The 13,555-nt window shown below is 48.7% G+C and overlaps 1 protein-coding gene across 1 annotated transcript in view; it reads left to right on the top strand.

The window, feature by feature from the left end:
- The window catches only part of LOC134048164 (hydrocephalus-inducing protein homolog), an 82,161-nt gene extending 76,272 nt beyond the window's left edge, over window positions 1–5,889 (top strand). The window contains exons 62-70 of the mRNA XM_062499764.1: window positions 426–680; window positions 1,026–1,168; window positions 1,518–1,739; window positions 3,029–3,198; window positions 3,719–3,819; window positions 4,021–4,122; window positions 4,670–4,802; window positions 5,610–5,745; window positions 5,794–5,889. Of these exons, the coding sequence (XP_062355748.1) occupies window positions 426–680; window positions 1,026–1,168; window positions 1,518–1,739; window positions 3,029–3,198; window positions 3,719–3,819; window positions 4,021–4,122; window positions 4,670–4,802; window positions 5,610–5,745; window positions 5,794–5,889 (1,358 nt within the window). The remainder of the gene's footprint in view (window positions 1–425; window positions 681–1,025; window positions 1,169–1,517; window positions 1,740–3,028; window positions 3,199–3,718; window positions 3,820–4,020; window positions 4,123–4,669; window positions 4,803–5,609; window positions 5,746–5,793) is intronic.
- Window positions 5,890–13,555: the final 7,666 nt, after the last annotated feature.

The following is a 13,555-nucleotide window of genomic DNA, read 5'->3' as shown; positions in this document are numbered from 1 at the left end:
TGTGAGAAGTTGTTCAGTTCTTCTAGACACGGTGGGTTGAGCTGGGGGGGACTGTCACTACCTCAGTGGACCCTCTGAGGTATTTGCTGCATTGGGAAGGTACCAGCTGGAACAGATGCAGCCCCTGAGCACACAAACAGCCAGCAGAAGCCAAAAGCACTCTCTGGCTCAGCTTTCCATATGGCTGGAACTGGCTGGAAGCAGATGGAATGACAGCTGGGCATCAACGTGAGGTTCAGCTGCTCTAAGTGCTGATGTGTCTGGAGGTGGCAGTCTCGTGAACATAGGAAGAGGGTTTGGAACCACTGGGGTAGAACCTGTGCTTAGAGGGCAGCTGGTTTCAACCTCTTCTTCCTCATATATCCTATGGAAGTATTTCCTCTGTAGAGCTGTATCACTTAACTCTGATTTCCATTGCTGTGCAGAGAGCAAGCCCCCAGAGAAGCCTTTCTTCCTTCTGCATCATGGGCAATCGACAAATATTGATGTCATTTTCAAACCCACCTTGACTCAACATCTGGAAGGGAAGATTTGTGTGTTACTGGAAGACATCTACTCTAAGAAGACCCTAATAGAGCTGGTGGGTGAAGGCCACAAGGATGAATTCACCCTTGATGGACTAGAGGAAGACACAGATGAGAGGAGAGCTAAGCGCAGTCTGAAGAAAGACATTATTGATGGTAAGAGAGGAGAGGCTGCCAAGGTGGAGCAAGGAAGAAGAAAATATCTGATCAAGTGTGTCCTTTCTCTAGCCAGGCCTGGGCTGTCAGCCATGGGACTTGGTGGCCCGTGGCTGTGGCAGCCATGCATGCAGAGCAGCGTGTGCCGTGCTGCATGTCGCTGGCTTAGGGATGTGTCAGAGTGTTTCTCTGAAAGTGGTGGGATGGGGAGAGGCCTGGGGAACTCCCTCCCACGGGGAGGAAGGCTTGGAGCAAGGAAGCATTGAACATACAGCTGTCTGTGCACGTGAAAGGGGCGGGTGGAGCTCCCTGCATACTGAGATCTCTTGCTCTCCTCCTTAACAGCTGTCAGATTGAATCACATCCAGTTTGGGGACTGTCCTGTCGGGAGGCCCTACAGCAGGACCTTCACCATCACCAACCATACCAGTATGAAGGTCATGCGCTTTGAGTGGGAGGCAGACGCCGCATTCCAGTTCTCCCCCAAGGTGAGCGTGGACTGCTCTGCCTTTCCCCATTGCTCAAGCCCTGCCCTGCTGTTCCTGGGCGCTGGCAGGGAGTCCTGACATAGCAGTGATAGCCACTTCCAGTGCCATCCATGTAGGAGATGCAGTCCCTGGCTTGGCTGGGCCAAGGCTGCCAGCCTTGCAGAAAAGGCTTCACGTTATGGGAGGTGGCACCTTCTGTTCACACTTTTGTCTATCAGAGTTCACATAAATCCACACCGAGGTGCAGATTCCTGGCACAGCATCTCACCACATCAGTACCTTTCGCTGTCAGTCCTGCCCTTGGCAGTGCTTCCTTCCAGTTTGGTCTTGACTGCCTGATTCTCCCTAGATGGGACACCTCCACCCTGGATGTGCCAAGGACATCACAGTCACCTTGAAATCAGATGTCCCAGCCACCTTCAGGAGGCACCCTGTGAAATGTAAGGTGATCAAGACCAACTCTGAGCTACCACAAAGGAAGGTTGAGGACTGGGAGGACCGAATGTGCATTGTCACAAGGGAGGATACCACCAGGAAAGACATGGCAGCCAACCGGCCTGTGAAAAAGAAGGTAAGGAGCACAACGGCAAAAAAGCCAACCCAGCTTTTACAAAAAGAACCACCATAACACCATCACTGTTGGTTGGCTGAGCAGCTCCTGCTTCCTCTGGACATTGGGCAGCAGTGGGGTTCACCAGCAGTGCATTCTAGGGGAGATGCAGTGACCTCATACAATCACACAAGAGGGGGAAGCCTTCTGACAAGAGACCTTTAGCCACACACAAACTTTCAGTCTGTGGGGTTCAGCAGCAGTGCATTCTAGGCGAGAGGTGGATGCACAGTGACCAGATAGAAACACACAAGAGGGGAAAGCCTTTTGACAAGGGACCTTTAGCCACACACAAACTAGAAGTCTGTGCCACAAGCACAAGTGTTGCAGCCCATGTTGAATGGGAGACAACGTTATATGATTTTATCCCATTTAATGGTGTTAGAAATCTCTTCATCTCATTTGGTGCCTTTTCACCAACGAGCAGTTAAGTCTCTTGCACTATGTCTCTTCTTTTCAAGTGGAGAGAAATACACTTCTGCTGCACATACTGGTGAACTCCGAGTTTTGTCTGCATGGATACCAGAGTATGGTTGTGGTCTCTGTATTGTGGGGGATATCTCATCATGGAGTAGCCCAGGCTCAGTATGACAGAATGGAGGAGTCTGGAGAAGGATCATCTCCAGAGACTCCTGCTTTTATTGTCATTATTGCCAAACATACTCATCTTGGGTGAAAGTCCTGTCCGAGTATCTGGACCATTTTAAGGCCTCTAAACCATCCTCTTTTCTGTCAGCACATCTGCAGTTGGAGACTTTCCTAGTGAGATCTTTCACTTCCCAAAGTGCCCACTCCCAGCTCCCAGCAGTGTGGCTGTTGCTCCACACATGACATCTGGAGAGCACTTGCTCCTAAGACAAGAAGAAAAAGGTGCTTTCTAGAGGTCTTCAGTCTTGGGGTTCTCTATCCACAGAACTCCAGCAGGCAAACTCAATCCTAATTGTGAGACCTGCTGGATTTGTAGGGGACCAGGAAAAAAAACAGTCCCTCTACAAGGCTGAAGTACAGGGACTGGAATGCAGCTATAGTCTCCATGGATATATTAACAGCTGTGGTAGTGATTGCTTTGATCAACAGGTAGGAACAACTACTGTAGCGGATCAGTCCCAGTCTTGTCATCTTTCCAGGAAAGTAAAAGTGAATGGTCCTTTCTAGTCCCTCTGTGAGGCTGATCTTGGAGGCCAAGAGATTCCCTTGTCAGCCTGACTCTGTGGGCTCTGCTCAGTGATTCTTCCCTCCTCTGTTTGCAGATGGTCCAGACAGCCCCAGAACCAGAACCGGCACCGGCTTACACTGTGGATGAGAGCATCCAGGAGGCCAAGGTGTACCTCAGTGCTGTTGTTGGCTACACCGAGTTCAAACAGAACCTGATAGTGGTTCAGCTCAAGGACACCTTGCCCAACCAGACAAGGAAAGACATGTGAGTGCTGGAGGCCAGCAAGGCCCTGTGAGCGGGTGCTGCCTTTGCCAGGGCTGAGCCAGAGCCCGCTTCCCCGAACTCTACCCCAGCCAAAACCAGCACAGGCCCATTTATGTGCACACAAAGCCAAGCAGGAGACGGTGGTCAACAGAGGTTCAGTGCTGCCATATCTTTCTGCTGAGACCAGCCATGGGTTTGTTTTTACTGCATGTCACTTGTCCTCATCTGCTCAAGAATAAGTTTGCAGTCAAGCCAAGACCTAAAGTGCAGAGTAAGCCTCTTAGCTTCAATGTCCTGGGCACCGCGTTGGCCCTTTCTTCTTAAACTTCCAGACTTGGAAATACTTTTTGGGCCACCCAGGACAGCAGTCTGAGCATAGTAGAGTTGCCTGGAGAAGAAGATGGTCCTCAGCAGAAAGTGGTACCAGGAGTCCATCAGACAATGTTATTGCACTATTTGCTTTATATTTATTGGACTTGTTTTATTTTTTTTATTTTTATTCCTCCTTCTTGCTTTTTAGTTTCAGGATACACAACACAGGAAATATAACCCTGGAATACAGCTGGATGGAAGCTGCAGATAGTAAAGCAGTGAAGAAGCCATACTCAACCACTCGGACGGGTAAGGGCATTTCACTTGGTGGCTGAGGGCCTGGGGAGAAGACCCTGCCACTTGACCCCGAAACATGAATTGCTTTTGCATCCTTGTCCACACGTCCGCTTTGATCAGCATCTTCCCCAGTGCAGCTGGAGAGTTTTCTCCTTGTCCCCCTCTGCCTTTCCACCCCTTCTGTTCTTGCTCTGCCCATTCTGCTCTGCAAAGGAGCTGAGCCAGCCACTGGGAAGAGCCACACGCTGGGTCAGGACCTGGAAGGGGGTCATCTCTTTGACAAGTCTGAGACTGGGAAAAACAATGGTGTAATGAGTGAGCTGCCCTGCAGCCTTTGTCTGTATGCAGTTCCCCACTCCAGGGCAAATGTAAAGTCACTGTCTAAAACCAACTCTTCTCATTTGGCACAGGAGTGTGTTCTGCAGGCAGACCCTGCTCCCAGATGCTCTATTTCCTGCTGAACGTACTCGGCTAGAGATGTTCCAAGTGCATTCCAGATCTCCTCCACCTACCTGCAGCAGGAGGCAGAGTTGCTGGGAACATAGGATTTTGTCTTTGAAAGGTGTTCTCTTCTTCTCTGCAGGTCAGTTCCTCTCCTCCACTCCTCTGAGGCATCACAGAAAGCTGCCGCATCCTTTCAGATGGCAGCAGGAGCATCCTTTTGAGATGCATCCTTCTGGAGTGCGGCAGCTTGCCAAGAAGCAGCAGCAGTCCAAGCAGCAGCAGCAGGATTCTGAGCAGCAGCAGCAGGATTCTCAGCAGCAGCAGCCCAAACAGCAGGACCGCTCCAAGAAGCTACAGCGCTTCAAACAAAAACACCTCTCTGTGCAGCGTTTTAGTCCCTCCCTGGAAATCTGCCCAGATGACAAAAAAGACCTGCCACTGTTCTCCATCCACCCCTGCCACGGCATCATCCCTCCTGGCCAAAAGCAGATCTTTCACGTGCTGTTCTCCCCAAAGCATGTGGGGAAGTTTAGGACCAGCATACTCTTCAGGTGAGCAACGTCTACGCACTTGCCCAGAACTCCCACTTCGGATGGGTATCACTGAGTCACAGGGTGGCATGGGATGGAAAGGACCACAGTAGGTCATCTGGTCCCACTTCCCTGCTCAAGCAGGGCCAATCCAGAGCACATGACATGGGGTTGTGTCCAGAGGGCTCTGGAATAATTCCAGTGAGGGACACTCCCTCACTGTTGCCTCTCTGGGCAACCTGTCACCTGCACAGGAAAGGAGTTCTTCCTCAGGTTCAAGTGGAATTTCCTGTTCAGATTCTGCCCATTGCCTCCTGTCCTATTGCTGGCCATCACCAAGCACAGCCTGGTTCATCCCTTAAGACCCTCCCTTCAGTCCCTCTGACTGGGATGGGGAGGTGGGCTTGGAGACAGGCAGCCCCAGAGAGGCAGCAAAACACCCAGAGGAGCACAGAAAGATCATCATCTGGCCTTGCTAGGGAGACACTGCAAAAAGACACTCTATGAAACATTAAGCTCCTGGAGGGTTGCAAAATCTGTAACGAGAGATACGGGGACCAGCCAGTCCCTAGCTCTGCTTCCTTTTGGAACAAGCAAGGCCTGCTTCTCCACATGGAACCCCATGTGCTGTGGTTGGTCCCCAGGCACTTAGCTGGTCATGTTGCTGCCCTTGCACCTCTGCAGCCTCCCTGCAGCGAGTGCAGTTGTTTAATTTGCTGCTCACTGCTTGCACAGACAGAGGATGCAACACGGTGTGCAGTGCAAGGAGACAGAAAAGTGGCTGGCTGGAAATGTTCATCTGACTAATACCAGTCCCTTTCTTCCTAGGATTCATAAGCTGAAGCCGGCTCTGAAGAAGGTAGAGGTGATTGTGAAAGGCAGAGCCCAGGAGCAGGAGTGTCTTGATAAACCAAAACGCTCTGCGTTACGGCAGACAGACAAAGGCCAAGGACCCAAGAAGCAGGTGCACTGGAAACTAACACCTGAGTGACAGCGTTTGTGTTAGCTGCAGCATCCAGCAGGAGCCAGCAACATCGTGTCTTCTGCTGCTGATGGTCTCCCACCCTTCACCAGAGACCTCTGCAGCTACCCTTGCAAGCTCCAGTGAACACCTTTATCCTATCTTTAATTACCTAAATTAATTAACTAATTTTTAATTAAACAGTTGGCAATAAATTGTTAATTGTCAGCTTGTCTTGGTTGGAAAGACAGGTGTCTGCAGGATCTCTCTAGAATGGAGAATGTGACCCCCTTCCCTCCAAATCATTCTAACTTTGAAATTAAGGTGCTTTACAGCAAATTTACGGGAAAAGGAGTAACAGTGCTTTTCTAGGATGTCTAGCCAGGCAAATAAGCCAGAAAAAACCCAGAAAAGGCTCTCACTCAGTGGCTCTTGTCCAGCACACTGTTACTATGGGAAGAGAGAGAGAGATGTATAGAAAATAGCAGGCCTTTTTGAACCCAGGGATAGGGGAGGGAAGAATAACATCACAGCCAAGGGGACGGCGCTGAAGGGGAGAGATTGGTAAGAGGGATAAACCATGCTACAAACAGAACAAGGGGAAACAGAACAGACCATTTTCCATGCAATATAAAACAATGATTATAAACTACAACAAACACTGAAATATTTTTTTCCTAACAGCTAAATTTCCTCTCTCAGCGTGAGGCCAGTTCCTCTGGATCTCACTGCAGGCCCAGCAGAAGAGACCGGCCCCGCCTCACTGCACGCTCCTGTCAGGGAATTGGAGAGAGCCCTGGAGCCCCTCCTGAGCCTCTGCTCCAGACTGAACAAACCCAACTCCCTCAGCTGTTCCTCGCAGCACATTTTCTCAACCCTTCATGAGCCTTGCTGCCCTTCTCTGGACACACTCCAGCCCCTCCATGTCCTTTTCCAAGTGAGGGGCCCAGAGCTGGACACAGCACTTGACGTGTGGCCTCACCAGTGCCCAGCACAGAGGGGCAGGCGCTGCCCTGCTCCTGCTGCCCACACCGGTGCTGATACAGGCCAGGGGCCATTGGCCTCTTGCCCCCTTGCGCACGCTTTGGCTCACGCTGAGGCGACTGCTGACCTGCAGGATGTGGCACTTGGCCTCGTGGAACCTCACGCCTCTGTGCTTGGCCCATGGATCGAGTCTGTCCCAGTCTCCCTGCAGAGCCTTCCTGGCCTCCAGCAGATCCACACTGCCACCCAACCGGGAGCCTGCAGATCTACTGAGGCTGCTCTCAATCCCCACATCCAGATCGTCGATTAAAGTGTTAACCAGGACCAGCCCCAACACTGAGCCCTGGGGAACACATTTCAATGCAGCTCAGTTTGCATACTCTGCAGCTGGAGGCTGCAGTGCCCCCACAGCAGAAAGAGCTGCCATCCCGTGGCACTGGCCACACACACGGGTGCAGGAAAAAACCCTTTGACTAGGTGAATGTGGCTGACAGAACAGAGCTTTCAGGCACACACTCCTTTCCCCTAAAAACCCCTGAACTCAATAAATGGTATTTCACCTTCCAGCTCTTGGCTCCATTGGATCCTCAGACCATCAGAGATCCATCAGCCCCTCTCACCCTTTTGCACCTTCTCCCCACTCAAGCTGATGAGCAGCTTTTATAAGAAAAAATGCAGTCCTGCTGCCAACAAGGTGAACCAATTTGTAAATGCAACTTACCCTGCCAAAAGCATCTACTGCCCTTTTCTTTCAGAGGTGAGTCATCAGAAGTAATGAGAATGTGTTGCATTTTAAACCAAAGAGGAGAAGAAACGAAAGCACTCACACAGGGTTTTGCAAAGCCAATATATGCCAATATGACTTATCCTGTTGGCTGCTCAGTTATTGCAGCCCTTTTCTACTTTGCCGTTTGTCTTGTTCGGACATTGTGCTCAGATGATTCAGTGATGGGTACAAAAGAAATTAAATAAATCACGGCTGATCGCTAAATAATACAGCTTAGGAAAATTTAAATGGATTGTGAAGTATTTCCATCATGGGGATGACAGTTATCACATAGAGACCAAAACAAGCCCTTTTAACAAAACTTCATTTATATCCTTGTTGCTCAAGCCCTACTGTCCATTTGTTTGGCTGACGTAGTATAATGTAAAAATACTGTTCAAGATCTTCTACTGTTTATGCATTCCAACCCTTCCGTTGCGTTTTCTAAACGCTCTGAGTATTTTTTACTTTGAAAACAATTCATAATATTTTGGAAGTAACATTTAAGTTCTCTGTTTCCTTTTGACACTCAACTGCAGAAATGAGAAAACAAAAAGGTCAGAAAAAATTGCAGAGGTGGATAGTAGTTGACAAGGATCAAACTTATAGGAGATGAGTACATTACTACCGCTACTGCTTAAGAGCATCTCTCACAGAAAACAGACAGGTGACACTGTCCCAACTCCTTCATTTCAACTCTCCATGACTTGTTTCCTGCTTTGTAAAGCTGAGTTGAGCCATTTTTACCTAAGACGAATAACAACTAGTAATACACACTTACAGTTCTCTTGTAATACTGCACCAGCACCAGGTACCCTTAGAATTTTTTAGGGTATTGCAATGCCATCCCTGAATTTAAACAGGTTCAAGTTATTATTTGCAGCTTATTCTTTCAGGCAATTTGTAGCAAAAGTAAAAAAGTTATTGCACATGTTGAATCTCCCTTTGTAAGTAGTATTGTCAGTAACTGGACTATTATGTGTATGGGGATGCACACGATGATTTATCTACTGCTTCATTCTGTGTGACTGCAGGCTTTGAGAAAGAGTAATCCCACTTGGCATTTTGGCTCAATTTGGTCTCAGTGATTATAGATCCAGAGTAAGTTGTTAGAAGTTTGTGAAAAAAAAGTCTCTGAAATTTACAGCAGAGCTGAAGTGTACAGAAGGATGAGACTTCAATGAATACTAAGAATAAGTTTGAAAAGTATATCCAGCTGTCCTACTGGCTATGTCCAGTTGTTATCCACTGTTACAGTACAGTGCACAAACAGCTTTGTTCTTTGCAAAGTACAAACAGGACGCCAGGAAGAAGAGCTTCAAGGAGAGGGCAAAGGTGCACATACCTCAGCCTGTTCACCTGGCCGTCTGAATGGAATGACCAGTGGTACTGGACAGGCCGTGGGCTGCAGTTGGTTATCTCCAGAGAACGCACTTCTTCAGTGCCAGCCAGGATGCAGCCAAACTCCAGGATGCTGCGCTGGATTTGGAGATTGGGGAAGTGGACTTCTCCTTGAAGGGTGATACACTCCACATAAGGATGGCCGTTGACCATGTTTATCTTCAGAACCTTCTCTTCCTTCCAGCTATGAAAATCCAGTTTATATGATGGGTCAAATGCAATGTAGAGATGACAGGTCTGTCCTACATCCACTGTCACAGGCTGCAAGGAGATGAACAGTAATTAATCACCTGTGTGATGATGTCCCAAGGTCTGACAGCTTGAAATAGTAAATGCTTAAAGTGTGATCCCAGCATGGGCTTTTTGGTTCATCATGCATTTCTTTACAGCAAGGGTGTGACTGCAGCCACAGCAGTCTAGTCCAGGATTCCCTCAAGCCCTTGTTTCTGTGCTCAGCAGCAAGACAAGGGGGTGGCTGCTGGAAAGCTGGGATGCTTTCCAGGAGACACCTTAACTGCATGGCTGGCCCAGACCTAGTTGCCTGCTCCTTCTCCTTGTGCCTTAAAGCCAGGATGGACCTTCTCAATTCAGATAAGATTTTGATTCCTTCAGCAGCTCTGCTGATGCAGCTCAGGCCAATCCACTGCTGACACTACAGAATAAACTTCTTGACTCAAGGCTCTCCCAACAGAAAGGCACCACCACATCCCTCCTCTTCAGACCCCACTGGAGGAGTCCAGGGCTGCTCACCTGGCCATCCGGGAGGGGCTGCTGGTCCGCATCGCAGAGCAGAAACGGCTGCTCCAAGTCCAGCATAAGGTCGAGTGGCAGCAAGCAGGTGTTCTTTAAAGCCAAAGGCTTGTACTGCAGAGTCAGGACATCATCACTGGGTTTCTATGGAAACGGGAGACAAGGAAAAAGAAGCCTCAGCTAGCCACAGACCTCCTTCTGCTTCTGCTGCATCTCACAATTTTCAGCCCTAGAAGTGCATACATCTCTATTTCCCCCTTCTATTTGTTTCTACCCTTCCAGGAGATTTGTCTTTAAAGCAGATGCTTTTCATGTTTAGAACCACAGCATTCCCTGGGGGACAGGGAAACACTCCCACACATGGATGAGGGAATAGCCCCCTGAGAGGAGGCAATTGCTTAAACAAGATCTAAATCACAAAAGTCAATCCAGACCATTTGTCTCCAGTTTTGTCTCTCTGTTGGGCAGAACAGCAGTAGATGGTCATCACTCACATACAGACATTTCTTACAACCTTAATGGCTCTAGCAGCCTCATCAAAGCAGTTCATCTGCAACATGTGTCCTCTGCTACAGGGACACAGTGTCTGGTCTCAAAGCTATGAGCAGCCTAGGCTCCTCCTTCCTCTCTATCCATTGTGATGGGCTTCCTGCACGGTTTGCAGAAACCAGAGGGTTTGGGAAACTAGTTCTGCATGTACTGATATCAGGCAGGTGCTGTGCCATGGCATGCAATGAATCAGTTTGTGTGTGTGGCATCAAGCAGAAGCCAGGCAGAATCAGGGAGAGCTGAAAAGCTTCTAGTTACACCTGAACTGCCTGTTCCAGGGATTCTGTACTTCAGTGGAAGCCTGGGAATCAGACGAGAGGCCTGAAACTACAGACACCAAATAAGGAAACATCCTCTCTTTTTCAGACAACTGGCAGGAGAGGAGAAGATGATGCTGGAGTTGGGATCCAGAGACTAAAGGACACCTGCTCTGCCTCAGTGTTATCATCGCTGCAGCTGCAGGATGTCTGGGGGTCCTTTGAAGCAGGTGAGGCTCAGGGAAATGCACAGAGCTATACCATATAGCTATATCATAAAGCATCCATGCCAATAGCAGAGAAGGCAAAGAGACACAGGAGATGATGGGTTTTTCCTTGTCAGCCTGAGGAATTCACAGGAATCTCCATTTTTCCCAGCCTCCCTACAGCATCGGGGTACAGACATCCCTGTGCCTTGGAGGATCCTGAAAAACCTCCCTTTACACTGAGCAGAGAGACTGGCATTTCTCTGGAAGTGGCCACAATCCCCCTTGGCAGTGAAGCTGTAACTGCAATTTTACACTGGGGAAGTTAAATACCACTCTCATCCCTAAAAGCATCTTCACTCACTTCACAAAGTGCCTCAGGAAGGGTAAAGAGGGGCTTTAACACAAGCACACACCCCCCCTCAGCAATGCTGTTAAATGTCAGGATGCAATCCAGAAACTTACCTTCTCCACCCAGAAAGAGAATTGTCTGGCTGATATTTCTATGGAGGGATCAATAAACTTGCAGGTAATGGTTGTTTCCATTATCTTCTCTGTCCTGCTGGCTGTCCCAGTGACAGCTTCACACATCACATAATCCTGCACCTCCTGCATGCAAGGGTCTCTTGTCACTGCTGGGTGGTGGCAGAGCATCCAGACAATGCCCTGCCCTGGCTCAGCACCCACCACCCACCACAGGCCCTATTGTTGCCTTAGAGTTATGGCCACTGTGCCTTTTTCTTCCTGTGATGCAGCTTCTTTATTCTCCACTCAGTTGTCCGTAACAGTGCACCCAAAAACCACAAAAGGCACCTGTGAGAAACTCCGTCCGTTCACACAGCTTATGTTTTATTCTGTTCTTACCCCAGATAAACCGCTTGGCACTTTTTTAATTCACTTCCTTTCTGGGCTTCTAGTCTAAATTATCTCTCTGCCCTTCTTTGCTGACTAAGCATGAAACACGGTTTGCCTCAAAAGAGCAACATTTCCATCCACCCCTACTTTAGGATCAGCACTGGGTTTTGGTAGCTGTGCCCGCAAAGGCCTATGGGAGGGAGGCACCTGTCACCATAACCTTAGAGGGGTGCTTCTCCTTGCCTGCTTCTGCTTCTGCAGGACTGCAGCATATGGCCCTAGTGGCAGGCCCCTGGGCCTCCACACCCCTTCCCTTCCCTTCCCTTCCCTTCCCTTCCCTTCCCTTCCCTTCCCTTCCCTTCCCTTCCCTTCCCTTCCCTTCCCTTCCCTTCCCTTCCCTTCCCTTCCCTTCCCTTCCCTTCCCTTCCCTTCCCACACCTTCCCACACCTTCCCACACCTTCCCACACCTTCCCTTCCCACACCTTCCCTTCCCTTCCCTTCCCTTCCCTTCCCTTCCCTTCCCTTCCCTTCCCTTCCCTTCCCTTCCCTTCCCTTCCCTTCCCTTCCCTTCCCTTCCCTTCCCTTCCCTTCCCTTCCCTTCCCTTCCCTTCCCTTCCCTTCCCTTCCCTTCCCTTCCCTTCCCTTCCCTTCCCTTCCCTTCCCTTCCCTTCCCTTCCCTTCCCTTCCCTTCCCTTCCCTTCCCTTCCCTTCCCTATTCCAGCATGTGTTAGTAGTAGAGGAAAGTAATGACTGAAGGAGGGGTGAAATGCCACAGATATTTTTCTCCCTTCATTTCAAATTAATACATCTTACATATAACAATAGTTAATTGTGTTACTGGGCTGCCAGGTTAGTGTCCTCTAATTTAATCCACTGACAATCTGGTTTTCTTTTCAAATGTGAAGGATAACTTATTTTTTTTAACCTTTCAGGACATTATTGAGACTGGTAGAATGTGGACATCCTGAGAGGCGTTCCCTAGTTAGGGAGACCCAAGAGGCTTCTCTAGACGCTGCTCTGTTATGCCAATGTAGCCCTGTTTTGTTCCCTCAGTCAGCCCTGTGCCCCCTCCCTGTCCCTCAGTCTTTCAGTCACTCCCACACTGTTTCCCCATCGGCTCCCATACCCAAACTCCACCTTTGTGCCACCCCTATGTCCCCTGATAATTGATCTCTGATGCTCTCCCTGCCCCAACCACCCATATGCTTGAACCTAGACCCTCACCATGAGGCTTTTGCCTTGCCTTTGACCCTGGAGTATCCACGTGTGTGGCTGAAATAAACATCTCTGTGGAACCCATTCAAAGGCCCTTGCCACCTCTTTACCTTCCACCATATTAACAGCTAGCCAGGCTACAACAGTGGAACAATGAAAGCATTGCTTTCAAAAATAAAACACAAGGAACCAAGGATGGTAGAAGTTGTAAGGTGCAAGGATATAGCCACTCACTAACATATTCAAATCATCTGGGTGAATACTAAGTGTATGCTGACAGGTGCTTGTTTAACTTCAAGTTTGGGAGGGAGGAAGCAAATGCAGGATGTGATCCTTATGCAGCTGCTTAAAAATTAAGTTGCTTAAACTGGGAAATTCACCCATGCACCACCATCTCCACTGCTCAAATTAATAAAAAAAGGTTTTATGGCTCTTCTGTGTAGTCCATGATGTCTGATGGATTCCCTGTTTCTTACTTCATGTTTCAAGGAAATTCATCCCTTTCCATAGATTTTCTAATGACAAGACCCCGGATATTTTTTAATATCCTTAACTGTAGAAGTTTCCAGAATTTAAGTGTCTGTCAGCACTTGGAAGTTGACGTCAAGTAGCATTCTAGATCTACTTTTAGTAGATCACTAAAACAAAATTTTGTGGAATATCCCTGAGTCTGTCAAGTAACTACAATGCTTTAGAAAAAAACATTGCTTTATGCAGCAGTTATTCAGACAGTACTTCTAGTGACTGTCCAGGACGTTCTCAGTTTCTTCTGAAGTGCACAGGCAAGCCAAGAACAGAAATTATTTTGCAGAAGAAATTGTCCTTTTCT

Source organism: Cinclus cinclus, chromosome 11 (genome assembly GCF_963662255.1).
Source record: "Cinclus cinclus chromosome 11, bCinCin1.1, whole genome shotgun sequence".
Lineage (NCBI taxonomy): Eukaryota > Metazoa > Chordata > Aves > Passeriformes > Cinclidae > Cinclus > Cinclus cinclus.
This window is presented reverse-complemented; position numbering and strand designations above follow the sequence as displayed.